The sequence below is a fragment of the Lynx canadensis genome, chromosome B3 (assembly GCF_007474595.2).
Source record: "Lynx canadensis isolate LIC74 chromosome B3, mLynCan4.pri.v2, whole genome shotgun sequence".
NCBI classification, from domain to species: Eukaryota; Metazoa; Chordata; class Mammalia; order Carnivora; family Felidae; genus Lynx; species Lynx canadensis.
In genome coordinates this window covers 137,076,819-137,103,684 of record NC_044308.2, presented here as the reverse complement: position 1 = coordinate 137,103,684, position 26,866 = coordinate 137,076,819, and the positions used below count along the sequence as shown (strand labels likewise).

Genomic DNA, 26,866 nt, shown 5'->3' with positions numbered 1-26,866 from the left:
ATATTCCGGGATGACTGATTTCTCTTACATATGAAAATTTGTGCTGTTAATGTGTATGTTATAGTCACATTTTGATAGATCTTTAGTTTGTTTCCTCTTCATAGATTAGTCGAACTAAGATACGTTAAAATCTTACTGAAGTCTGTATTCATTAAAATTGTCAGATCTCCATCATAGCTGATCTAGGTTTTACTGGGCAGGACTTTTAAAAATGGCCGTTTCAACTGTGGAAATCAGGGTTTTAACAAACTTGTTGGTATTTTTCAAAATGAAGAACTTTACTCTGGTAAAGTTCAGCTTTAAAGATGCTGGGGCAGAGGCTTCCTAGAAGTCGTATGTGCTAATGATCGATAGCTACGCTCATGTACAGTGGAAATGTTTTTTGTTACTTTCAGGGTCCGCCAATGAGCTGTATACGATTGGCCGAAAGAGTTGTAGCTCTCATTTGCTGTGAAAAACTGCACAAAATTGGTAAGAGTGATTGAAAAGCACATGCAGATAAAACTAAGGTTGAAACCCTTGTAAAACAAAAGCACGTCAAGGACCTCTGAACTCGCTGCTCTCCTTGTGCTCTGGTGAAGGCGGACGTACGTACGTAAATACGGTGTAACGTGAGGGTCCTGTGACATGTACCAGCTTTGAGGCCACAGCTTCCCTGCGAATACCTGTAATGTATTTGCTCCCTTTACTGACCCCTTTTCAACACATAAAGGTCTTCTTGTAACTGTTGAGTCATGAGCGTTTGTGTTTTAATGGGTCGTTTTCTCAGATCGGTTTAGTTTACAAATTAATCCCCTTAAAAAAAAAGGGAAGTCTTGTTGTCCGTAGACTTCGTAAAACAGAGTGTTGTTTCTCTGTTCAGACGTCATTTAAAAACACTTTTTTTTTTTAATTGAAATGTAGTTAACACACGATGTTACATCAGTTTCTGGCGTAGGACATGGTGGTTCCCCAAGTCTGGACGTTATGCTGTGCCCCCCCGCAAGCGTAGCTGCCATCTGTCACCATACAATGCTATTCCAGCACCTTGCGCTATACTCCCTGTGCTGTGCCTCGTTTAGACGTTATTTCTGCATCTTGGAGCAGAGTTTGTTATCCTCACGTTGACTATATGAGCGCTAAAATAGCCTCCCTGAAGCATCACGTCCGATTACGCTGTGCTATTAAAAGCAAAGCTGCTTTAGTTTTCACCCCCCTTCCCGTTGCTTTCTAATATCGTGCCGCTCCGGATTATTCACTTATTAGAGAGGCAAAATCCGGATTGTTTATGTTAATTCTCAGTACATTTCCTAGGTGAACTGGATGACCATTTGATGCCAGTTGGGAAAGAGACGGTTAAATATGAAGAAGAGCTCGATTTACATGACGAAGAAGAGACCAGCGTTCCAGGAAGACCAGGTTCCACAAAGCGAAGACAGTGCTACCCAAAGGCAGTTAGTATCGGTTAGAACTGCATATGAATCTAGCCTTTCTGACTTTTTATTTCCTGCTACCTCAAATCTGCATTCCCCTGCTTGGCTTCCCAGGCCTTGTAATTTGGCCCGCTTGGGATCTCCGCTCGCTTCCTCCCATCACAGCTTCTGCCAGATCAACCAGCCCCTCCTCGTTCCCGTGTGCGCTCTGTGCTCTTTCCCACTTGGGACATTGCTTTTGTATTTCTCCTCAAAAGGAGTTTGGCCTCATTTGTCAGATTCTATCCAGAATGAGTTCATTCCCTTTAGAGAGGTGTTTTTTGTTTCATTCCCTTTAGCGGGAAGACGTTGGCCTCATTTGCGTTCGGGACTAAGACAAGAGAGGATTTGCACGGTAAGGTAGGCAGGTGGAAGGGTGCCCGCTCAAGGTGCGGGCGCACAAGGATTTGTCGGGAGCCAGGATGTGGCCCGCCTGCGGTCAAAGCCAGTTCCGCCAGCGTGCCGCGTCTGGCTAACTCTGCGGCATCCTGGCAGGATTCATGTGCTAAGACGTCCCGTCCCTGAGTCTGACTTCCTGGCAGAGCCGTACTGGACTGAAGGTCTTATTGAAAAAATACTTGCTAAGATATTTCCCCCATAAGAATTACAAACAGGGGCGCCTGGGTGGCTCAGTCAGTTGAGCGTCCGACTTCGGCTCAGGTCGTGATCTCGCGGTTCGTGGGTTCGAGCCCCGTGTCGGGCTCTGTGCTGACAGCTCGGAGCCTGGAGCCTGCTTGGGATTCTGTGTCTCCCTCTCTCTCTGCCCCTCCCCCGCTCACGCTCTGTCTCTTTCACTCTCAGAAATAAACATAAAAAAAAAAAAAAAAAGAATTGCAAACAAAAGCAAAATTTTGCTGTGTGTTTTTCATCCTAGCCTAGAAGTATGGTTCTTCTGTTTTATTTTTGCAGCGCTGTTGAGCATTTTACTTTTTATTTTTTTTTTTTTTATTTATTTTTTTTTTTCAACGTTTATTTATTTTTGGGACAGAGAGAGACAGAGCATGAACGGGGGAGGGGCAGAGAGAGAGGGAGACACAGAATCGGAAACAGGCTCCAGGCTCCGAGCCATCGGCCCAGAGCCCGACGCGGGGCTCGAACTCATGGACCGCGAGATCGTGACCTGGCTGAAGTCGGACGCTTAACCGACTGCGCCACCCAGGCGCCCCGAGCATTTTACTTTTTAGACGGTTTTCACTCAGCCGAGCATTTTCAAGATTCAAAATCATGTCAGTTGTTTAAAAATTATGAATATTAACCCGTCCCCTGAAATGCTTGTTTGCCTCAGTTTTCCTCAAGGGCTTGCTTCTCTGTCTTCCTACTTGACATTTACCCCGGAGACCACTGGGCTTGTTTCCTGTGACAAAGGTCGTCAGTCAGAAGAAGTCTTAATCAATAGATACGTACTGGATTATCCGGCATTCTGATAACCCTGTCTCCTCACCAGTATTTCTGTGCCTTTTAACTACAGATGCAATTTATGCCCCTGAGCCTCAGAAACTTCACGACTCTGTTGCGTAGGGTCGTGTGACTATTGAGAGCTTGGAAACAGTCTCAGGCCCGTTAAACTGCAGTTTACTCCTGTAACTACATAGCCATTAAAAATGATACAGATTTGTATTGACCAAGAAAGGCGTTCTCATTGTAGGAATTGGAGATAAAAGAAATAAGGTGACGACAGTCTTTGTTGTGCCATTCCGTGGGGGGTGAAGCACACGTGTGTGTGTACGTTGATCCACATTTGCACACGGGAAAACATCTGGAAGACGATGCAGTCTGTCAAAAAGTTAATAGTAGAGGCGATATCTGAGCAATACAGTTACGTGGGACTTGTAAAATTTTGCATGTTTTCTGCTATTCTGCAGTGAGTAAAGACTAAAAGCCCCAAGGAAGAGTTCTCTGGTCAAAAGAAAGAGCTGAAAGGAAGAGCGTTTCTAAGAAAATGCCCTACAGGGTTTGGTCGTTTTTATAAAGTTTTGGTGTTAGAGTCAGCAGTGCATTATGAGGGAGGTGACCATGGGCCACCAGAGCCCAGGCCTGAGCAGCGCTGGCTGTCCCCCAGAGTTAAGGAATGAGGCCTCCTGCCCTGGGTGTTTGCTTCCCTTTTTCTCATCAGCTTTTAGGAAAGCTGCAAGTAAATTTGTTAGTTTGTTTGTTGGCCAGTGTCTGGACAAGAGGCTGTCACACTTGCTTAAGTTTTCTTTCTAATTTTAGATTCCGGAATGTTTGAGGGATAGCTATCCCAAACCCGATCAGCCCTGTTACCTGTATGTGATAGGAATGGTTCTGACGACACCCTTACCTGATGAACTCAACTTCAGAAGGCGGAAGCTCTATCCCCCTGAGGATACCACGAGATGCTTTGGAATACTGACGGCCAAACCCATACCTCAGGTAGACAGTTCTTTAGGACTGCTATCGATAAGAGGGAACGGCTAAAGCTATCTCTCGTTACCTCAGAATGTTTGCTACTTAAAAGTCAAGGTGTCCCTTCTGTTCCCCGGATTGACAGCGTCGTTCCCCCTCTGAAATGAAATATTTGTGATGGAATAAAATAACTGTTAACTCTGGGGATGCTTGATTTTTCTTTTTGCTAAGATCCCGCACTTTCCTGTGTACACGCGCTCCGGAGAGGTCACCATATCCATTGAGTTGAAGAAGTCTGGTTTCACGTTGTCTCTCCAAATGCTTGAGTTGATCACAAGACTTCACCAGTATATATTCTCTCATATTCTTCGGCTTGAAAAACCTGCACTAGAATTTAAACCCACAGACGCTGATTCAGCATACTGTGTTCTACCTCTTAACGTTGGTAAGAAGGGCCCAGACTCTGACGTGTTGGCCGATACTAGCTGGAAAAGGGAAGCTTGCGTAACGTTAGTTTATGGTGGCCGCTAGAGAAATCTCTTACTAGAGACCACTCCAAATTAGACACCTACTCGAATACGTAGCTTAAGTAAGAATCCCACCCGTATTCTATTTTAACGAGCTAAAGAGTCTTTTCCTTCCCTAAGTGAATGACTCCAGCACTTTGGACATTGACTTTAAATTCATGGAAGATATTGAGAAATCTGAAGCTCGCATAGGCATTCCCAGCACAAAGTATTCAAAAGAAACACCCTTTGTTTTTAAATTAGAAGATTACCAGGACGCAGTCATCATTCCGAGGTGAGCATCGAAGCGGAGCGCCACGCGGGGGTGGCACTTTGTTTCGGGAGAGTCGCTCCCTCGCGTGGAAACTCGGGGGCCGTGGCGTTGATGCATCTCCTGGGAAGCGTAGGTGTCTCTTCCTGGTGGGGCCTGTTCTCCCTAGCTGACTTCCTCTTGTGAAAAACCACACCTCGAACGCTGTGGGTGGAGGGGTTTGATTTTGTGAAGTTCAGATCATCTACACGCTGTTGAAAGGCTTTCTTAAAATCGTCTTTTTTTTTTTTTTCCAGTTTATTTCTTAGAGAACGAGGGGAAGGAGAGAGCGAGGGGAGGGAGAGAGGGAGGAAGGGAGGGAGAATCCCAAGCAGGCTCTGAGCTGTCGGCGCGGAGTCCACCCCAGAGCTCAGACCCGCGAACCGTGAGATCATGACCTGAGCTGAAGTCGGATGCTTACTGACTGAGCCACCCGGGCACCCCAAAATCTTCCTTGTTTTAATCCCCAAAGTCTTAAAGAATTTGACTGTAAACAATAGCTTCTTAAACTTCTTATAGGGAATAATGGTATTAAGTGCAATGAAGTAGTAAATCAGGATGTTTTTTTTTCTTATTTTGTAAGAATTTAGGGGATAGTTTTTGAGCAATAAATTTAAATATAGGAACCTTTCATAAAATTAGAGTACTGGCTGTAACTCGGTCTTTCCTGATTTCTGTTTTTTCTTCTTTGCAACTTGAAATCATATTTAAAAACTTTTCTGACTTGATTATTATTCATTTTTGAGAGACAGAGACAGAGTGCTAGCTAGCAGGGGATGGGCAGAGAGAGAGGGAGACACAGAATCGGAAGCAGGCTCCAGGCTCCGAGCTGTCAGCACAGAGCCCAACACGGGGCTCGAACCCACGAACTGGGAGCTCATGACCGGAGCCGAAGTCCGACGCTTAACCGGCTGAGACACCTGGGCGCCCCTTAAAGTCCTGTTTTAAATGTCAGCTGTCATCAGACTGTTAATACCATGAGTGGTGCCTTCATGCATGTATGTGGCAGGCACCTTTCATGTGTAGCCTGTTTGTAATGCAGAGTGCTTGCTCACTCGGTTGGTAGGATATTGAAAGTGCTCTGCCCCGTATATATTAGTGAAACTAAGAGAGATTTAAAGGTGTCATGTAGCTTTCATGTGTTAATCAGAGTGATCGGAGATCTTTAGAAGGAGGTTAACCATAACGTTAGTAGGGTGGAATGGAGAAGCGATTTTTACTTAATATAAACATAGTGTTCATCTTACACCCACTTGAAATATATTATTTGGAATTGAAGTGTTCATCAACACTATTTGTTTTTAATCTTTGAACTTTAAAATCATAATTTGCATTTTCATATTAAAAACACGCGTTGAGAATAGTTGCCTCAAATGTATTGCTTTTCTTTTTTAGATACCGTAATTTTGATCAGCCTCATCGATTTTATGTAGCTGATGTATACACTGATCTTACCCCACTGAGTAAATTTCCTTCCCCTGAGTATGAAACCTTTGCAGAATATTATAAAACAAAGTATAACCTTGATCTGACCAATCTCAACCAGCCACTGCTGGATGTGGACCACACATCTTCGAGGTAAGGGGTTTCAGAGATGGCATTTGACTGTCACCTGAGGCACTATTTGCAGAGGTCGGCAGACAACCATAGGGGGTCACTGTCCCACTGCCTGCCTGTAACTCTGAAACCGGGAGATTCTTTGCACAGAGAACTGCCCAGGGTGGGGTCCAGGAGTCCTCAGTTTAAATGAGCTCTTCAGGTGATTTGTAGGCACACTGAGCTAGAGAACCCCTGTGAAGGGTCGGGGTGGGGGGGATACTTCTTTTTGTTTGATAAAAATATTTTGAAATTCCTACAGACTTAATCTTTTGACACCTCGCCATTTGAATCAGAAGGGGAAAGCCCTTCCTCTAAGCAGTGCTGAGAAGAGAAAAGCCAAGTGGGAAAGTCTGCAGAATAAACAGGTAATGTGTTCACTATTACTGTAGCATCATTTACTATTTTGAAATGTTAGGTTTGACTTCTTTATCAGCAGGTTGAACTGAGTGACTTAGGAAGTTTTTGGAAGATCCCCAACACTTAGGCTTTGTCATGTTTTAGCTAATACCGTGTGTGAACCTGTATTTGAATGGCTTTTTGGAAATATGATGGGTTTCCTTTGATACTTGGTCCACTGGCAAAATTCGATTCATCCTTATAAATCCTAGATTAAATCCCATGCAGCCTTAAGCCTTAAGCCTTAAAAGGGATTGTTTTTAGAAGTAAGACTTCATTAATATTCGTGATTTTTGTCTTTATCCATTAGTGAAATTGGTCTTTAATTTTTTATTCTTTTGTGTGTTTGCTTTATATTTGTCCACATTTTTGCTTATTCAAAGATCCTGGTTCCAGAGCTCTGTGCTATACATCCGATTCCAGCATCACTGTGGAGAAAAGCAGTCTGTCTCCCTAGCATACTCTACCGCCTTCACTGCCTTCTGACCGCAGAGGAGCTAAGAGCCCAAACGGCCAGCGACGCTGGCGTGGGAGTCCGATCACTTCCTGTGGATTTTAGGTATGCCTGTGCCGTCAGCCGGAAGGAGCGCGGGGTTATGGAAGCCTGTTTGCAAAAGAACTGAATTAAGTTCCGATTTTAATTTTATATAAGACAGTTCTTAAAAGCTTAAAAAGAAAGCACGGATGTCTCATACATGAAATAAATGCATCCTTTGGTTCCTACGTTCTTGTGAAGTTGCGCAGGGAGAAGGGGGTCGTTCCTCCTTCAGCGATGGCGGTCAGAGCAAAAACGGAAACAGTTCTTTGTTGCCCTGCTGACATTGGAAGACCACTTCCTCTTCTGTAAAATCAAGTCTATATTAAATGGCAATTGCCTCAAGATGTTTTTTGTCTTTTTCTCTTCCTGCTAGGAAAGTTTCCACGTTCTAAGGAAATTATTGGCTTAACCACTCAGATTAATTTCGGTTACCCAATTGTGGAGACCACAGTGGTTCCAGGGATTAAGGAATCTTAAAACAGGACAGTAGTAGTCACAGCTGCATTTGCTGAGTACTTACCTCGGCGTCAAACACTGGCTCAGATGCCGTGGCCTGTCTTGGGTCATTTAATCACTAGGACAGCCCTATGGGGTAGGAGTGGTCCGCCCTCTTCCGAGTGTGGGAAGCCGGGGCGCAGAGAGGTTCCGTAAATCACAAGCTCGTTAGCCGGAGGGCCTGGGATCCCAGCCCAGACGGTGGCTCCGGGTCCTGTTGCCAACCCCGCGCGTCGCCCCCACCCCGCGCTTGCTGTCGGGCGGCGGATTAAAGCGGTGCAGGGAGCCACGTCCCGCTGCCTGACGTACTCGGGGCAGAATTCCGATATGGTGATTTCTGCCTCGGGGACTTGTTTCTCCTCCAAAGTGGGAGCTCGTTTGGAGGGATCGTTATTTTACTTATTTATGCCGTTGACGTTGTTCTTGCTCTGAACCTCGCCCTTTTGAAGGGTCTGATGAAGTCATAAAAATGTCTTTGCAGATACCCCAACCTAGACTTCGGGTGGAAGAAATCTATCGACAGCAAGTCCTTCATCTCAATTGCTAGCTCCTCTTGGGCTGAAAACGATAATTACTGTAAGCACAGCACAATTGTAGTCCCTGAAAATGCTGCACGTCAAGGTGCTACTAGAACCTCCTCTCTAGAAAATCACGACCAAATGTCTGTGAACTGCAGAACGCTCTTCGGTGAGTCACCCGGTAAGCTCCAGATCGAAGCTTCGACAGATCTCATGGCGACCAACGGTCTTTCGTACAATAAAAACCTTGCCAATGGCAGTTGCGATTTAGCGAACAGAGACTTTTGCCAAGGAAATCAGCTGAGTTACTACAAGCAGGAAATACCTGTACAACCAACTACCTCATATCCCATTCAGAATTTATACAGTTACGAGAACCAGCCCAAGCCCAGCGATGAATGTACTCTCCTGAGTAACAAATACCTTGATGGAAATGCTAACACATCTACCTCAGATGGAAGTCCCGCAGCGGCCACGACGCCCGGTACTAACGAAGCTGTTCCCGCGCCCCGGGACGGGAGGGCTTCTGCGCAGAGCCCTTGTCCCGGCTACTCCTCGAGGACTCTTGGCCCGAACCCTGGACTCATTCTGCAGGCTTTGACCCTTTCAAATGCTAGCGATGGGTTTAACCTGGAGCGGCTTGAAATGCTTGGTGACTCCTTTCTAAAGCATGCCATCACCACGTACCTGTTTTGCACTTACCCTGATGCGCACGAGGGCCGCCTTTCCTATATGAGAAGCAAAAAGGTAAGAAATACCGTGTTTCTCACTCAGAGTAAGCATTCGGCGTGCCTAGGACATGGGGTCACGCGCCGGCTGGTTTCAGAGGACGAGGGATCGCTCAGACGGGAGGCTGCCTTTCCCTGATGAAGCCCCCAAGGTTTGGGGCGTCAGCTGATCTGTGTGTGCCTTGTGGATGGATGGAAATTCAGCTCTGATGGGACCGTTTGCGAGAATACGTGTGCTCGCTGGGTCCCCAGGGGGTGTGAAGAGGTACGAGGCGTGGTTGTTTGGGGGGGAGGGTGCTCGCGCTTTAATTTCAGTGGAGAGAAAAGTTTATCTGGGAGAATGCCGTCTGGCACACAAGGCATCCGGACCTGGAGAAAACACAGGTCTTGTGCGGAGGAGCTCGTCTTCAGGGTTTTTGGAGAGTGAGGAAGGGAGGGGAGCTCGGTGACTCCCCAGCATAAAGGGGGTGACGCCTGAACTCCGAGCACGCAGGGGACCGAGAGCCCAGAGGAAGGGTGTGACCCCACGCCAGCGGGAATTAAGATTTCAGGAAGGGAAGCGGCGAAGGTAAAATGTTTAAACGATGATAAAAGAGGTGTCACAGGGCAACACGTCCGTGCTTGACGTGTAACTTACAAAGCTGCTCATTGCCCCGGACGCTCAGAGAGAAGGACCGTCGCTGGGAGGAGAAGGCGTTCGTGCAGGAGGTGCACTGGCACCTAGTGTGTAAACAGTGAACAGACGGCAGGGCGCGTCGGCAGCACTCAGTGACCCAACTGTGGCAGCAGGCAGAGGAAAGGGTAAAAGGGCAGGTGTGGGAAGCTCTGTCGTGGAAGATGTTCAAGGCTGGGCCCAGGAGTTTGCACGTGTTTGGGATGTCGGGGGCACTTTTCGCGTCAGGGACTCTTACCGTTCTGGAAGCGCTGCTTGTACGTGATCGCTCTGGTAGCAGAGTGCGGCCTGAGTCCAAGCGCAAAGCCAGACCGAGCGGGGCGATCGGCTGGGCTTTTGCAGAGTGTAAGCAGGCAGAGTAGGGGATGGTTCTCGAGTTCCAGCAGTGAGGACAGGACCGAGGCGAGTAGTAGTTCGGGGGGAATGAGAGTTGAAGCTCACACTTCCTAAGCGTTTCCTCCAGCCAGACGCTACTTTTGCAGCCTTATGTGTTGTATCAGTCGCCTAATTAAATTCTGCATACTTTTATTACATTTAAAAAAAAAATGTTTAATGTTTATTTATTATTGAGAAACAGAGATAGAGCACGAGCAGGGGAGGGGCAGACAGAAGGGGAGACACAGAATCCGAAGCAGGCTCCGGGCTCCGAGCTGTCGGCACAGAGCCCGACGCGGGGCTCGAACCCACACACTGCGAGATCATGACCTGAGCCGAAGTCGGACGCTCGACCGACGGAGCCACCCAGGCGCCCCACTTTTATTACATTTTTTAGATTTTATGTATAATTGTATACACTTTTATTATCCCTCTTCTGTAGACGAGGATCCTGAGGTGGGAGGTGTTAGCTTGCCCCAGGGTCACGTGCCAAGTACGTGGCGGAGCCCAGACAGTGCGGCTTCAGAGACCGTGCTCTTCACCGTCACACTCCCCTACCTCCGATGTCACTCTGTAACACCGGACACTACACTGAGCGTTTTACAGACCTCGTTTACTCTTCTCGCTGAGCCCCTGGGGGCTGGATAACACGCCTCCATTTTGCAGGTGGGGAGACTCCTGCCTGGAGAGCTTGCTTTTGGTTGGCGTAAGGTTACTTCACTTACCAGTCGGGAGGGCGTCGGAAGCGAGAACCCGTTCCTTCCACCGCCCTTCTCACTGCCCCTCCGTGTGATTGGGGGGCAGGGAGAGCCGTGATGCCGGGGTGCCCTTGTGTAGGCTGGGGCCGTGGCGGCGCTCTTGGTGGGAGGAGCACAAATGGAGGGATCGGGGTGAGGATTAGGGTTTTCGGACCTCGTGGAAAATGAAGTGAAACGTTGGGATCGTTGAGAATTTAGGACTGAACTATGGCTTGGGCGAATAGTCTTCATGAGAGTGATAATCAAAGCTGTCAGAACAAATGGGGTCACCAAGAAGGTGGTTGTAGGAACAAAATATCAGAGGCTGAGAATCGGTATAAAGCGATAGCACATGGACTCTGTTAGGTAAGGAAGAAATCAGCGTACGTTTCCAAAATAGCATCTCTGCGTCTGCCCGGACAGCTTTGGCTCCTTGCTTCCAGTAGAGATCATCGTTATTCCCTCAGCCCGGTCTGGTGTCCTGACCAGGCCTGAGCCCCTCGCCGGTCTTCGCGCGACTCCACGCACGCACCCCCGCTGTTGTTCCTCTCTCACGGCCCTCCCCCCGCTTGTCGAATGGCCTCTAGTTCTCTCTTCCCGTTCCGTCCTGCCACCCGTGCCGTCTGAGTGGTGGGATCGCCGTCTCCGTCCTCCTGTTGCCGGCTGTGATGCTGTGATTCTCCGACTCTGGAAAAGGATGCTAGCGTTTATCAGAGCCCTTACGTTTCTGACAGCATGCCTCACGTAGTGAGCGTCACCTGCAGACACCGGTTCCCCCCGCCCCCCCCCAGCTGTGTCGCCTGCAGGGACTAGCAGTCCCCCAGTTTTCTGACTCTTCTGTCAGGGATGTGGGTACCTGTTCAGCGGTCCCGAGTTCCCCAGAGAAAGGGCTCGTGAAGTACTTAGTAGAAAGGAACCTGGTTTATAGAAAATGCGTATGGCGTGGACCGTTCTAGATCCTTGTTGCCAGGTTTTTACTAGACGTCTCTAGGTAGAAATGTTAACGAGTGAGTGAGTTAGGGAGGACATGGGGTCTGTAGGAAAAACACAGCACAGGGCAAACAATGAAGCTGTTTTATTGATGTGAATAAACGTGGAGTTAGTACCTTTTGCTGTGTTTTCAAATGATTGAACAAAAATGTCATTTGTGGCTTAGGAGTATAAAATGATTTTAGCTGCATTTACTCGGTGCCAGTTTCCACTTACATAGCTAGAGTCTGTGGCATTTCCCCCCATTTATTTCATTACGAATATTGTGACACTTTAGATGCTTTACAGGGATTCTTTTCTATTCTGATAGTCCCAGTTGGCAGTTTGCATTTGATATCATCAGGTTGTGTTTTTTTTTTTAAAGTTTGAAATTGTGAATTGTTCGTTCTGACTTTATAGGGAATTTGCGTATTAGTTTTTTCTGATCTGTGTTTTTATATCCAGAAGTATTCATCTAACAACACTAAAGGTTGTAGAATACATGGGCACGTAAAATTTCTTACCGTGGATAGGCAGAAAACCTGTACGTTCTTTATAATTGATGACCAGTTGTGGTGATACGAACATTTAACTAAAAATGTGTTTATTTGCCTGGTGTGAACTCCAGCAGTGGGCATTTATGGATAAGTGTCTTACACGTTTTTTCTGCTAAAGGTCAGCAACTGTAATCTGTATCGGCTTGGAAAAAAGAAGGGACTGCCCAGCCGCATGGTGGTGTCCATATTTGATCCCCCTGTGAATTGGCTTCCTCCTGGTTATGTAGTAAACCAAGACAAAAGTAATACAGATAAATGGGAAAAAGATGAAATGGTAAGTTTTTGGTAACTGGAAGGACTTCTACTTTGGTGAACGGGGAGAATTTTGTTCTCTTAATTTTTTGTTTCTTTTCCGTGGCATATTTGTAATAGAGTAGGAATTTGATGTGTTAATTTCTCTAAGGAGACTGTCTCTGCATTGAATTCAGAAACAGTGTTAGATATTTTTGAGGGGGGGGGGGGACAATTGTATCATCTTCCTTTTCCAGAGGTATATGATGTTGTGACTCTGAAAAAGAAGAAAACAAAACTCCATAATATTTCACTTCGTTACCCTGTATTACAATTGAGGACAGACCCTTAGCTCTGTTCAATAAAATGACTCTTCAGTGGTCTGTGATCTCCTATCTATGAAGTCATTAATTTCAGTAAAGCCTTGCTTTGTAGTTCAGGGATTTCTCAGTGAGGACTAGGCCTTCTCTAGTGAACTAAAAAAAAAAAAAAAAAAAAAAAAAAAAAAAAAAAAACCTAAAGGTTGTAGTTTTTTGGAAACAGTTTAAATTTTGCCAGGGACTTGAGACGACCAAGTATTAGCCGCAGCGGCTTCATTTTGTCATTTTGTCTCGTCTTGAAGGCCACCAGAGGGCACCTCGGAGGGCTCGTGAGCCGGCAGAGCGGTCGGTCCCTCCCCGTGGTGCGCGGCTGGGGAACGAGAGCGCCTCTTCCAAACTCAAAGGCGATCTCTCTGGCACTTTGCTTTCTTGGACATTTATTTTGCATTAATGAGAAACTAGATTGTTGTTACTTCATTTTTCCTCCAGGCCAACACTGAGAATACTGTTTCTTTCACAGATTATGCCTCCTAAATATGTGCTCTTCGCGTCTTCTTTCTGACACGCACGTCCCGGTTCCTGGGCTCAAATATTTCCAGGCCTGATGCTCTGCGACCCTGTTTTGATTTTTATCTCTTCATTGAGTATATTTTTAACTCGTGCAGTATTTGAGATGATTTCAGTGTCTTACAGAAATTGACCTCCTCTGGAGAAGAGCATCAGAATATTTTAATGCAAGTTGGGTTAGAAAAATTATATTCATTCCTGATTTAGAAATGGGTGGAACCTTAGAGGAAAATATGTAGATTTTGAGAACTTTAGAGAAAATATTGCATATCTATGAAAAACGTTCCAGTGATAATTATTCTGCCTTGTAAGTAGGTTCATAATATAATCGGCTCTTTAAAAAAAATTAGCATCAAGGTGACATTGACAAGTCCTTTTGATTAAAAAAAATTTTGTTTTAAGTTAGAACAGACATTTCTTATTTTCCTTAACATTTCTGATGACCTGGCACCGTGACTTTTGGAATATATTAAAGATCCTGTTTGTATTTTCACTTAGTAATTTATGCTTACTGAAACAGACACAGGAGAGCGTGTGCATTCCTGCTTCACCCGCCTCGCTCCTCCCCACGTAGGTTTAAGAGAAACCTTTGCATGCGAGTGCAGAGGGTAATAACTCAGGTAGAAGGTTGACTTGAACTGGAAGCGAAAAGAGTTTTATGCTGGCATTTTTTCTGAAGAGCCTGAAGTGTTCTTATTTAGGGAGGTCGGACCCCGCTATTTCGCAGATGGAGAAACTGAAACCCAGAGGCATTAAAGAACTGTGCTTTATTTGTGATAAAACCCAGTCTTTGGGGCTGGTGTGTGTACATTGCCAATTTCAGACTATAGGAGCATCTTACTGAAGATATACGAAGATTCTATTTAATGAAACGTTTTTTCACTCTGATTTTTTGTTTTAATGGCAGTTTGCCTTTTTTTAGTGCAAGGACCAAACAGTAGTCAAAACAGCTCATGTTACCTCGGAAGAGTACAGGGCTTTTTGCAGGAAGTAGTTCCTAGAGGTCTGCCACTATAGTTTTTTCTCATATTCTTCCGTAACCTTGAAAACGTTTTACAAACTTTTTTTATTAAAAAAAAAAAAAAAATTCAGGTATGTTGTTGTAGATACATACATATCTACATTGGCTCACTACTCGTCTTTATTTTCAAACAACTACACTGTCCCTTTTGAGTCCGACTTAAAATGAAATATTTGCAGTATTTAAAAAATACTTGACAAGGTTTGAAAACTTTTGTCAGGAAATCTCTGGAAAGTTGTTGCTATCAAAATTGAAGCAAACTCTCCTGCCTTTCGCCCCAAAGGAAAGGAAAGTCTTTTTATTTTATTTTTTTTATTTCTTGCGCAACAGAAATTTGGCATCTCTTAGCATTGCAAAAAAGTTACATCATTACTGAATCCTAGCCCATTATTAAGGTTGTCATTCACAAATAAGCTTTTGCCAAAGAAATTGGAATTAGCAAAGATCTTCTGACAGAAATTGGATTGTTGTGTTTCATGTTAGTCTAAATTTTCTTCTGTTTTTGTCAGTTATGCTATAATCTGTTCCTCTGATTACTGTAGCACGGTGGAGGGGAAAAGCATAATTTCCCAAATTCGTAGCTTAGTTCAGTGATCACTTTTAGTTTTCAAGCAGAGCAATCCAGTTTTACATTATAGCAAATGTACTTTGATTTGCAGTGGAAAGCGGGGACAGAACTTTCCCATGAACCCCTATTGCCGATTTTTAATATTCTACAGATTTTTAAAGCAGTTGATCTTTTTTCGTGTATTTATACTCTTCATTGCACAGATAATGCTTTCTCTGCATCTGGACTTTGATTTTATTAATTTGAAAATCTTTTCGAAACATTTTAAAACTTTGTCAGCAAAATTGAAGACCTCTGTGATCGGCATGTGAGTGCTTTTATTGTGTGTCTGCTGGAGTAAGCCTCCTTAGCTGCAGTCGTGCCTCGCGGACATTAATTTTAACTTTATATCCATGTACAGAAATCCTTAACTTAAAGCTTCATACTGGCTAAAGGTCATTTTATAACTTAGAAAATGAACATTCAAAGAACATGTTTTACTTTGTTTATATGATTAAATAACTTATTTTATGTTAATTGAAAACAAATGGCCGTGATTTTAAAGTTGCCTTTTAGTATTTGTGGTTGTCATTTGAAATTATCCACAACCCTTGCTTTTATTGAGTTTCAAACCCTTTTAAAAACAGCAGCTATGTCTCCCCTCCTTCCCCATTCCCCGTCGTTTCAGACAAAAGACTGCATGTTGGCTAATGGCAAACTGGACCAGGACTTTGAGGAGGACGACGAGGAGGGGGAGGATCTGACGTGGAAGGTTCCAAAGGAGGACGCCGACGACGAAGATGATTTCCTGGAGTATGATCAGGAACATATCAAATTCATAGATAACATGCTAATGGGATCAGGAGCTTTCGTAAAGAAAATTTCTCTTTCTCCTCTCTCAGCCACTGATTCTGCATACGAATGGAAAATGCCCAAAAAATCCTCCTTGGGTAGCATGCCATTCTCCTCAGATTTCGAGGACTTCGACTATAGCTCTTGGGATGCCATGTGCTACCTGGATCCCAGCAAAGCCGTCGAAGAGGATGACTTTGTGGTGGGGTTCTGGAATCCGTCGGAAGAGAACTGTGGTGTCGACACAGGGAAACAGTCCATCTCTTACGACTTGCACACCGAGCAGTGCATCGCGGACAAAAGCATAGCCGACTGTGTGGAGGCCCTGCTGGGCTGCTATTTGACCAGCTGCGGGGAGAGGGCTGCCCAGCTGTTCCTCTGCTCCTTGGGGCTCAAGGTGCTCCCGGTAATTAAAAGGACTGATCGGGAAAAGGCCATGTGCCCCGCCAGGGAGAATTTCAACAGCCAACAAAAGGCCCTTTCAGGGAGCCGGGCCGCCGCCTCGGTGGCCGGCCCGCGCTCCTCCGTCCTGAAAGACTTGGAGTACGGTTGTTTGAAGATTCCACCACGATGCATGTTTGATCATCCGGACGCAGATAAAACACTGAATCACCTGATATCGGGTTTTGAGAATTTTGAGAAGAAAATCAACTACAGGTTCAAGAACAAGGCTTACCTTCTGCAAGCTTTTACACATGCCTCCTACCACTACAATACTATCACTGGTAAGAAGCCCCAGCCCGCACTCCGTTTCTCTGAAACGGCCACCTTGCGTTAACTGCGTGCGTTACTTGGGCCCCGTTAGAGAAAAGCGTCCTACGCATGTACAGGCTTGGTGCTTAACGTGCACGGTGGAGGGAGGGAGCAAGAGAAAAACGAAGGCGGCTTTATTTTCCTCTGCTTTCTGGGAGCCCTGCGCCTTATCCTTGGCAGCTGGCGGCCTGGCCCTCCTTACGCGCTCGCGTAGACGTGCCGCACGGGGGAGTTTGAGCCCTCGTATTCTGTGGTGTTTTTCCCATTTGAATCTTCCCCCGGTGGCTCTCTGCTGCCTGTTCAGTGCTGGTTTTGGTTCTTGATTCATTCATACATTCTGGATGAACTGTCACATCTTTTTACGGTTCTTCCTGAACGGAAAGGCCCCTCCCTTTCTTAAGGTCCCTTTGGATCTAAAGATGAGCCGATGAAAAGGAACTTTTTCCGGGAGGGCGTCATTACCCTTGCTCTTGCTCTCGCTCTTGCTGCCGTCTCCCACTCGGCACTGCACTGCGCCCCAGGTTTTCCTCTTCTATTTAGTAGGCGCCCGGGCCATCAGATTAGAAGGGAGATTAGGTGCCTGGAACTGCTGTCAGCTTCAGCTTGTGAAAAGCCTGTGCACTTTTTTCTGTATTCGAGTAGTAAGTGCTTGAATCTGGAATCCCAGAGCAGAGCAGAGAGTCTGTATTAAGGAAAACAATAAAGGTTAAGATGATCAGAAAAGCGCAAAGCCAAAAAGTAAAAACCGATCTGGCCCTGAACCGGAAGGACCGACAGCACGGAGGGCTGTTTCTCTTTGTGCAGAAGCCGATGGTCCCTCCTGCCCTCTGAGGAGTGAGGGGCCCTGCCTCGGAGCTCCAGGTGTCCAGGACGCGCCGCCCCATCTGTCCCTGCCCCAGCCTCCTGGCTTGCGCGGGTCCTGCTGGGCATGGTGAGGAGATAGGGGTGCCGGCCCCAGGCTGGGGGCCTTCTCCGGTGTGGGCAGCCGACCCGTGGTGCCTCGGGTCTTTGCGCACGGCCTCAACTCTCCTTTCTCCGGCCCCTTGTTCGGGTCAAACTCCGCAGTTCTTGGCGCAGGCAGAGAAGGGGGTTTTCTAGTATACTGGCTGGCCTCCTGGGTGGCTGTTGTGACCCAGGAGTGGAGAGGCAGGGCGGCCGAGTACACACTCCGGAGTGGGGCCAGAGCGCTGGGTGAAGAGCACACTGTGTGAGAGTTACACGGGGGCAGAGCTTGGGGAACACGGGGTGCACAGGGGCAGAGCGCAGGGTTCGGGGTTGCACGGGCTCAGAGCACGGGGAACACAGGGTGCGTGGGGATCAGCGCCGGGAGCACGCAGTGCGCGGGCGGGGGGGGGGGGGGGGGGGGAAGAGCAGGCGGGGCAGAGGGGTGCGTGGGGCAGGGCACGACTGGCCCCAGACCGCCGGCGCGGGAGCGAGGCTGCCGCCGCTTCGGTGGCGCTCAGCACCCGCCTGGCCAGCCCTGCGCCCCCGGGGTGGGGGTTGGGGGGGCCGCCCTGCTGGGGCCCCCTGGCCAGTGTGGGTCCCCTCGCGCAGCGCTCTTTGGGCCACCGTAGGCTTTTAGGACCCCCAGTTTGTAGATACGAAATACGCTTTCTTGGCCAGATTGAATTGCCAGAGGCTTTAGTAAGTGTGGCACGTCACACGGCTTGTCACTGGAGCGGACGTGTGAACTTCGCGAAGCCCAGCCAGGCCCGGCTGCGGTGGGTCTGGGGCCCCGCGCGCGCACGCGCGCTGCGGGTTACCGTGCGGGTTACCGCGCGGGAAGGCGCGAGCTGACGGCTGCGCCCTGGGCCGCCCGCAGATTGTTACCAGCGCCTGGAGTTCCTGGGAGATGCGATTTTGGACTACCTCATAACCAAGCACCTTTACGAAGACCCGCGGCAGCACTCCCCGGGCGTCCTGACCGACCTGCGGTCCGCGCTGGTCAACAACACCATATTCGCGTCGCTGGCGGTCAAGTACGACTACCACAAGTACTTCAAAGCCGTCTCCCCCGAGCTCTTCCACGTCATCGACGACTTCGTGCAGTTCCAGCTGGAGAAGAACGAGATGCAGGGCATGGACTCGGAGGTGAGTGAGGCGCCGCCGGCAGCCAGCCCGCCGCGGGCGCTCCCGTCTCCGGACGGACGGAGGTGACAGCCGCGCGCGCTCCCGTGGGCCCTTTACCCTTGACCGCGCCCGCGGGGCCGCGCGTGGACCTTCGGGGGAGGGAAGCGGCCGGGGCCTGGGGCCGGGTCGGATCGGGCCGCCCCGGCCTCCCCTGCCCGAAGCCAGCGTGAACCTTAGGGCTCGTGCGGTTTATTCTGCCTTTGCTTGTTCGAAGGGGTCAGAAAGGTTCGCTGATGCTTTGTCAGGTAAGCGTCACAAACGTGTGTCTGTTCTGCTGCTGCTGCTGCTGCTGCTGCTGCTTGAAAATAGGAGAACTCGCTTAAAAACCAGCCTTCTGAGGGGCGCCTGGGTGGCGCAGTCGGTTAAGCGTCCGACTTCAGCCAGGTCACGATCTCGCGGTCCGTGAGTTCGAGCCCCGCGTCGGGCTCTGGGCTGATGGCTCAGAGCCTGGAGCCTGTTTCCGATTCTGTGTCTCCCTCTCTCTCTGCCCCTCCCCCGTTCATGCTCTGTCTCTCTCTGTCCCAAAAATAAATAAACGTTGGAAAAAAAAAAAAAAAAAAAAAACCAGCCTTCTGAGATTCTAGCCGGTGGCATTTGGGAGGCTTCTGGCCTGAGTTCAGCCCGAGGTTCTTCCGTGATGGAGCTCATTTTCACGTGTTCCGGGCTGTTTTGAAGTTTTGTAGCAAAGGATCTCACTTCCATCTTTCCCCTCTCTGATCCTTCGCTGCCATCCTTCCGCAGGCCTGTGTGTTCCCAGGAGAGCACTCTCGGGTCCTGTTCTGCACGTCCTGATTCCTTTGTTTCTCTTACTTTTGTAGCTTTCTTGTAAGGCGGCAGGAAATGTGGGCGGCCTTCTGGTGGCCGTTTTAATTGTTCCTTCGGTGATCTGCACCTTCCCTTCTTTTAATTGCCCCAAACCTTGGCTGGGGAGCAGTGCATTTCCTTTGACTTGCTGTGAAAGGAATTGGAGGTGTGGCCGCAAGGGAAGTGTCAGAGCCTGTAAACACTACAGAGCGTGTGCCGGAGGGGAATCCACGTTCCCCGGCGGGTACTCGTCCAGGGTGAATGGTCCGAGTTGGAGCACAGCTAGCAGTGGGACCAGGACTTAGGACCAGCCCCTGTGTTCTCAGGAGGACTTCTGGTCTCGTTCTTCAGAAGCGTTTAAGCTTAGAATTTGAGGCACTGGCCAAACTTCGATTTCAGCCGTTTTTGACGACAGTGGGCCAGGCCGGTTCTGTTGTGTCCCCTCTTTTCCTGACCTTTGTTTACATAAACGTATGTATCAGGAGTCATAAAAAGTGTTTAGAAATGTCAGTGGTCTGGCTTTTCTGACTTCCTGCTGGATCTTAAAGTCTCTCCACCTCTCCGGGCCTCGGTTTCTTCTTTTGTGAAAGGAGAGAATTAAACTCAGTAAGTTTTAAAATTCCTTTCTACCTCAAAACCATGATGTACCAACAGTAAGTATCTTGTTTTCCCAAGAGTCAGCATTACAAGTGGTTTATATAGAGCTCTGTGTGGCTAAACAGTCCATCTAGAAATTTAAAAAAAACCTCACCTCTTTTTTTGTTTCTCACAAGTGATTTGTGTTTATTTTATAAAATACAAATAAGCAAAAGGAAGATTAAAGTTACGCAAATATGCTCCCTTAGAGATAACCAGACTTAACGGTCTGTGATGTTTTATTGCTAACGCGTATAAACATAAACGTACATGAAATATAAAGTGCCATTATATTATGCACAGTATACCACAATGTGTTTTTTTTCACTTAATGTATCGAGGACACCTTTCCACGTATCCAGTGGCATTACAACTTTCAGTAGCTGCACAGTTGTGCATATAGCTCTAATGGAATGTATTTAAACAGTCCGTTGTGCCTAGATATTTAGGTTGTTTTTACTTAGGGCTTTTAATAAACATAGGTGTGGCAAATGTATCCAGTACCTTTTTCAGATAAATTCCTAGAGATGGAATTCCTGTTCAAAGAATTTTGAACTTTTAAAAGGCATTAGTATATTCATAATTTTTCATTACATTAATTTGAATACGTGTCAGGTACTCTTAATAGGCAGTGTGTACTAAGGGGTTTAATAAAAAGGGAGCTTGGAGAAATCTGTCTTCTAGTAGAATTTCCCTGGCAAAAAGTGGTAACTTCTCCCCAAAGTAACTTACACAACCCTTGCCCGTGCTGTACGGATTAGTATTCTGCCTAATCCTTGCCAAGCCGCTAGGGGGTAGAAATGTTTTAAGATGAAGTTCTTTGATGAAGAGTGGATTTGAAAATTTTTTTCATACGTTCATTAACTATTTCTAATTTTGTGTTAAAGTTGATTTTGTTTTCATTTAGAAGTACTCTTTTTTCCCTTTGCTGAGTATAGAATAATACTGAATGGGGAAGGGAGTTGTTTTTGTTTTTTTTCTTTGAGAAGTTGGAAAAATCTTTTTTTTAGGTAAGACAATGTTTATGAAGAACCTGTTACAGTGTAGTAGGTGGTTGCCCCAAATGGTTGGTGGTGTTACCCTTGTTAAAGATACAGTAAGAGTCCTTGCTGAGAAAAGAAACGCACTTCTGTGGAACGCCTTTAAAGATGGTCTTTTTTGCTTACACATCACTTTTCTCTGTGTAAATAGCTCAGGAGGTCTGAGGAGGACGAAGAGAAAGAAGAGGATATTGAAGTTCCAAAGGCCATGGGGGACATTTTCGAGTCACTTGCTGGTGCCATTTACATGGATAGTGGGATGTCCCTGGAGATGGTCTGGCAGGTGTACTATCCTATGATGCGGCCGCTGATAGGTACCGTTCGCTCCCCTTGGAAAGAAACAAAATCATCCTTAAAAAAGAATGACAAGGATATCACGCACGCTGTTCTTTCGTTTTGATTACAGAAAAATTTTCGGCAAATGTGCCCCGCTCCCCTGTGCGAGAATTGCTTGAAATGGAACCAGAAACTGCCAAATTTAGGTGAGGCAGAACGTGCATGGAAAAAATTAAGTTGCTTGAAGACGAGGGTCGGGGGGGGGAGTTGTCAGAGATGTCATAAACTCATGATTCTGAAAAATGTTTACACTGGGGCATGCGCTCTGCACTTTATATTTGTAGTCTGATTGACTTTCCCTTTTGCTTTCATAGAGTAACGCCGCGTTAAAAGCGAGACGCAGCCCCGTCTGTCGGGGTACGCGCCCCCGTGCGCTGCACGTTTCCTTGTGTGCTGTCGGCTTGCACACACCCCCCCCCCCCCCGAGTGCGTGCTCAGTGCTGATTGACAATCATAATAAATAGTTCTGACTTCTGATACAAGCTGTTTGGTTTCTTCGCAGCCCGGCTGAGAGAACGTACGACGGCAAGGTCAGAGTCACGGTGGAAGTGGTGGGGAAGGGGAAATTTAAAGGCGTCGGCCGAAGCTACAGGATTGCCAAGTCCGCGGCAGCAAGAAGAGCCCTCCGCAGCCTCAAAGCCAATCAACCTCAGGTTCCCAACAGCTGAAGCCCCTTTTTAAAGTGAAAAACACAAAAAAAGCAGAATTAAGGGGAAAACCATTGAAATTGACAAGGGTGATTTCAAGTCGGTAGTGAGCGGAATGAATCGAAGGCAGAATTTAAAGGTTGTTTGATAACAAGCTAGATTACAGAATAAAACATTTAACATATGTATAAAAATTTTGGAGCTAACTGTAGTTTTAGTTTTTTGCGCAAACACAATCTCGTCTTCTTTCCTCACTTCCGCTTTGTTCAGATCACAAGAGTGCTTTAATGATGACATTTGGCAAGTGTTCAAAATAATTATCGGCAGTTCTCTTTTTGTTTGGGGTTTTTGTTTTTGTTTTTGTGTTAACCTAGTTTCATTTCTGTCAGCTTCGCTTAGTGGTAGGAGGCCAAGGAGCTTTACAGCTGAGACGGCCCCTGGATTCCGTGGGGCGTCCTCCCCTCCTCAGCGTGGGCGCCGGCACGGGTCCCCCGGTGGCCCATGCGCCCAGGAGAATGGTGCGGTTTGCCAGAGGAGAAGAGTGCCCGCACCGTCCTTTCTTTCCATGCCCTGTCATGTAAGATGATGTCTCCCGGTCGCCGTTGCACTTAATATATAGTAAGGGACACGTTTTTCATTAACGTTGGCTGGCACGTTGGCGAATCAAATTTTCGTTTTCTCATGCCACGTAGTCTTGCATAGAAAAAGGTTCTCGCCTTAAAAGTAAAGCCCTCATGGATGTCCTTTTGATTTCCGATCCTTTTGGAACAAACTATTTTACATTCCCTTCATTTTATTATGCATTTAAGATGTCGAGACCGTGTGATACTTGCAACTCACTAGTGTGGTTGTGACTTATTACAGGATTATATTAGCGTTTCTGTCGTATGTGTCCTGAAGGCATCTTGAAAACCAGAATAGATATGTAGTCTCTGGATTTTTTCTAAGCACCATAATAAAAAGGATCTTTGGCTAAATACCCAGTTTTACTAAAAACCTCCTGCTAGGTAGCTCCACTGATGGAAATTGTGGCAAAGAGTTTTGCCCTGTAGGCTGTTGCTCTAACAAGATAACCTTTAGACATATCACACCTAAAATATGCTGCAGATTTTATAAGTGATTGGTTACTTATTTAAAGAAGCAAAACAAAGCACCTTTACCGTTAGTCTCTTCTCACGTCAATGTCTTACTGTACTTTTCACAGTGTTGCATGCAGATCTCACCTACCAAAGCCGTGCTGTTAATGCCATGGAAGTGTAACGTTTGTGATAAACTGCCGTAATTTTGATACATCTGTGATTTAGGTCATTAATTTAGATAAACTCATTCTTTCCATCTTTGGAAAAGGAAAAAAAAGAAAAAAAAAAACATTTTTAGGCATTTGCCGAAGTTTCTTTAATTAGACCTGTAGGCACTCTTCACTTAAATACCTCAGTTTTTCTTTTCTTTTGCATGCATTTTTCCCGTGTTTGGTGCTATGTTTATGTATTATGCTTGAAATTTTAATTTTTTTTTTCCTTTTTTTTTTTTGCACTGTAACTATAATACCTCTTAATTTACCTTTTGAAAAGCTGCGGGTCAGTCCTGCACTCCCACCGACACACCAGTAGAGGTTTGCTGCAATTTGCTCTGTTAATTATGCTTGAAGTTTAAGAAAGCCGAGCAGAGGTGTCTAATGTTTTCCAGCACATCATCCTGAACTTGATGCTTCATGTAATGCTGCGTTTTTGTTTTCAAATACACTCAGATACTGTATTTCTTGCTTTATCTGCACCCCCCCCCCCCCCCCAGAGAAACACCTCTCTCTGCACGCGTGCGCAGGGAAAACGGTCAGCTCCACTTTCTAAGGAGACCTGAGTTGGAGGGGGATGTTAAGCTTCTCCAATGTTATTCGTTGTCTCCGGTCTTAAATTTCAATTGCCATCTAAATTATTCAGTGTGTCTTTGAGCAAATTGATTTGGGTAGACTCCTTTTGAAAATACTTCTTTCCGATTTGGAACCTTCGCTTTCTATTCGGTTTTTTAAAATAAAACCTCAGTGTCAGATCTCCTAGCAAGTGAAAACCAAGCAACTCTTGAATTATATTAACTGTAAACGTGTATAATTGACAAGTAAGGCTGGATGTGAATTGTACTTGTGAGGGTGATTTTGTGATAACGTTATATCACAAATCTCTTCTTAATTTATAAACTACCTGATGCCGGGAGCCCAGGGCTTTGCATTGCGTCTAATGCACTAATCCCAGCGTTAAGGGATTCTCTCGCCTCCTGGCACCAAAACCAGATTGTTTCACAGTTACAATTCCCGTTGGGAGAAAAATGCCTCAATATATTTTGTAACCTTAAGAAGAGTATTTTTTGTTAAAACTAAAAAGTTCAGACTCGGATATGATTAGGTCATACATTCTCAGGGGTTCAAATTTCCTGCTACCATTCAAAATGTTTTCTCAACAGCAACCTTTCGCTATTCCATTTTTCTGTTGTTGGAGACAGATAGCTAATTTTGATCTGTGACTCACACTCGGACGGATTCTGTGATCCCCTGGTTTACGAAGTCAAAAAATAAAAACTCGAGTTAGACAAATGAGATGGGTTACGAACGCTTTCGTGCTGCTGATTTTTAATGCTCTAAAGTCCACCCCCCCCCGACCCCCCAGTTTAGCTTGTTGAAATGTTTTGCATCCATCAATTAAGGAGGAAAATCACTCTCTGTCGCCCCACTTGCCACCCGCGTGTGTCATCCCTTTGTTCCTGTGATTGCACTGTGAGAGCGAATGTAACGGAAGCCCCGCGAGCCGAGGGCACGGGGGGGGGGGGGGGCGCCACGGGCACGTGTGTGCGGGGCAGGGCGGGGGGTCGGGGGGTGTCCTGAAGAAGCAGCTGCAGAAGCTCCTTCCGATGATTGTGTGGAGGTTAGTGGGGACGAACCTTCGTTGTACAGATTTTTCCTTTCTCTCGTGATCTCCTTTCCACGGTCCTAACTATGCTGCGTTTTGTAATAGCTTTGTCCCCCCTCCGTTCTGTTCGTGTAGCACAGAGAAGCCTTGCACTTGGTACCATGCTTTACCTCATTTCAAGGAAAATCTGCTTCACGGAGAGGAAAAAAAAAAAAAATGTGGTTTGGCCTCGCTGCTGTTTTGATTTGCCGGATTTGAAAAAGATGATTATAATGCCTGCAATGTGTCATATACTCGCACAACTTAAATAGGTCATTTTTTTTTTTTTTTTTTGTCTGTGGCATTTCTTACTGTTTGTGTATGACAAAGATCTGTTCACTGAACTCTTAAGTATGTTTTAAACGTATTTGTTACTCTTTTTTTTTTTTCGGTTTTCCTTTAACGTCATGTGAAGTGATGAAATCTAGAATGACCTCTAACACTCCTGTAATTATCTCTTAAAAATACTAATATTTTAACATTCTTAATAATAGCTGGCCCTCAGAGAGATTCAGACTGCCCTGCCTAAAGAGCAAGAGACTTGAGGCCGCTTTGCTTCTGTGGGTTCAGTTCCCAGATGCGACCGCTCACCCAGCAGTGGGCTCTTTGCCATCCTTCTCCCCCGGGGTGCTCTGCGGGGACTGCGGGGTGCAGAGAAGAGTCGAATCCCAGACCGACCACGGTTCGTTCCGTCTTCAGGCCCGGTTGATTTCAAACCTTCTACCTTCCTCTGCTAGGGTACCGAATCCTTTCACACAAAAGTTAAGCCACCAAGCTGAGACCCTGGATACCTTTATTTAAACTGCATCTGAAATTAATGTCGGAGCCCTCAACCCAGCCCGTGCTCTCTGCGGAAGAGAGACTCGTGTCGCGTCCATCAACCTGTACGGTCGTTTTGATTGCGTTTGAATAGGTCTATTTTTTCAGCCGCTGATTACTTTTCGGGAATTCAGTTCTTTCCAAATAAATTTCTTTATTTTATATTGTACATGAGAAGTTTCTAAGATAATGTTTAAGACCAAGAATATTAAAGTGATCTTTTAACAGTTGTTGGAGACCCTGGTAGCAATATCACGGGAATTTACATCGAGACTGTTGTATTCTCCACTCGCAGTGAAAATGGTCTTTCAGAACTAACTTGTAAATATATTTTAGTCATTGATTGATTGGTCTTTTTTTTTTTTTTTTTCCCCAGTCCATTTTCATTTGGACGTCAACCACAGACACTTTCAATCCTACAGAGGCACTCAGAATTCACTGCATCAGCAGGGTTACATAGCAGAAATGCAAAGGTGAACCCCAAGTAGAATCTCTGGCTTTTTCTGCTGTAAATAGAGTGAAGGAAAATGACTAAAATCGAGAAAAACTAACATGATTTGAATGACAATAACATATTCACCATCACATGCTGCAGCTGTTTTTAAGGAACATGATGTAATTCATTCATACGGTCACCATGCTGCAGAAATAACGCAGTGCACCTTATGGGTCCCAGTTCCCTTTAGTTGTTTCCTTTTGTAATAATTGTAGCAGAGTCAATCTCCAATAAAGTTATGGTCTGTTCATTTTGTGTCCTTCTTTCTTTTTCTTTTCTCGTTTTGATTCGTTTTGATTCGGTTCAAGCGGGTGATAAAACTTAAAATAGTTGTAGCAAAAAGGACCCGTGAAGTGTGTTAATTCCCTGGTCCTATGAAAATGCACATTTTCATAAGATGAAAGGCCTGTCTCCCGAGCTCTGCTTCACGCTGACTTGTGGGGTGGCATAGTAACAGTTGTCTTTTTCTTTTCGAGATTTAAATCCTAACCAGTGTGTTTTTCTGAAATTCTGCC

General features: G+C 46.1%; 1 protein-coding gene across 3 annotated transcripts in view; it reads left to right on the top strand.

The window, feature by feature from the left end:
- Positions 1–26,601, top strand: part of DICER1 (dicer 1, ribonuclease III) — a 73,533-nt gene extending 46,932 nt beyond the window's left edge. For all 3 annotated transcript variants that reach the window (XM_030319890.1, XM_030319888.1, XM_030319889.1), the window contains 15 exons: positions 396–471; positions 1,294–1,433; positions 3,663–3,842; positions 4,047–4,260; positions 4,463–4,616; positions 6,027–6,209; positions 6,490–6,595; positions 7,010–7,185; positions 8,141–8,924; positions 12,335–12,490; positions 15,591–16,479; positions 18,330–18,598; positions 21,269–21,431; positions 21,524–21,599; positions 21,956–26,601. In XM_030319890.1, coding sequence (XP_030175750.1) covers positions 396–471; positions 1,294–1,433; positions 3,663–3,842; positions 4,047–4,260; positions 4,463–4,616; positions 6,027–6,209; positions 6,490–6,595; positions 7,010–7,185; positions 8,141–8,924; positions 12,335–12,490; positions 15,591–16,479; positions 18,330–18,598; positions 21,269–21,431; positions 21,524–21,599; positions 21,956–22,121 — 3,732 coding nt within the window. In that variant the 3' untranslated portion in view covers positions 22,122–26,601. The remainder of the gene's footprint in view (positions 1–395; positions 472–1,293; positions 1,434–3,662; positions 3,843–4,046; positions 4,261–4,462; positions 4,617–6,026; positions 6,210–6,489; positions 6,596–7,009; positions 7,186–8,140; positions 8,925–12,334; positions 12,491–15,590; positions 16,480–18,329; positions 18,599–21,268; positions 21,432–21,523; positions 21,600–21,955) is intronic.
- Positions 26,602–26,866: the final 265 nt, after the last annotated feature.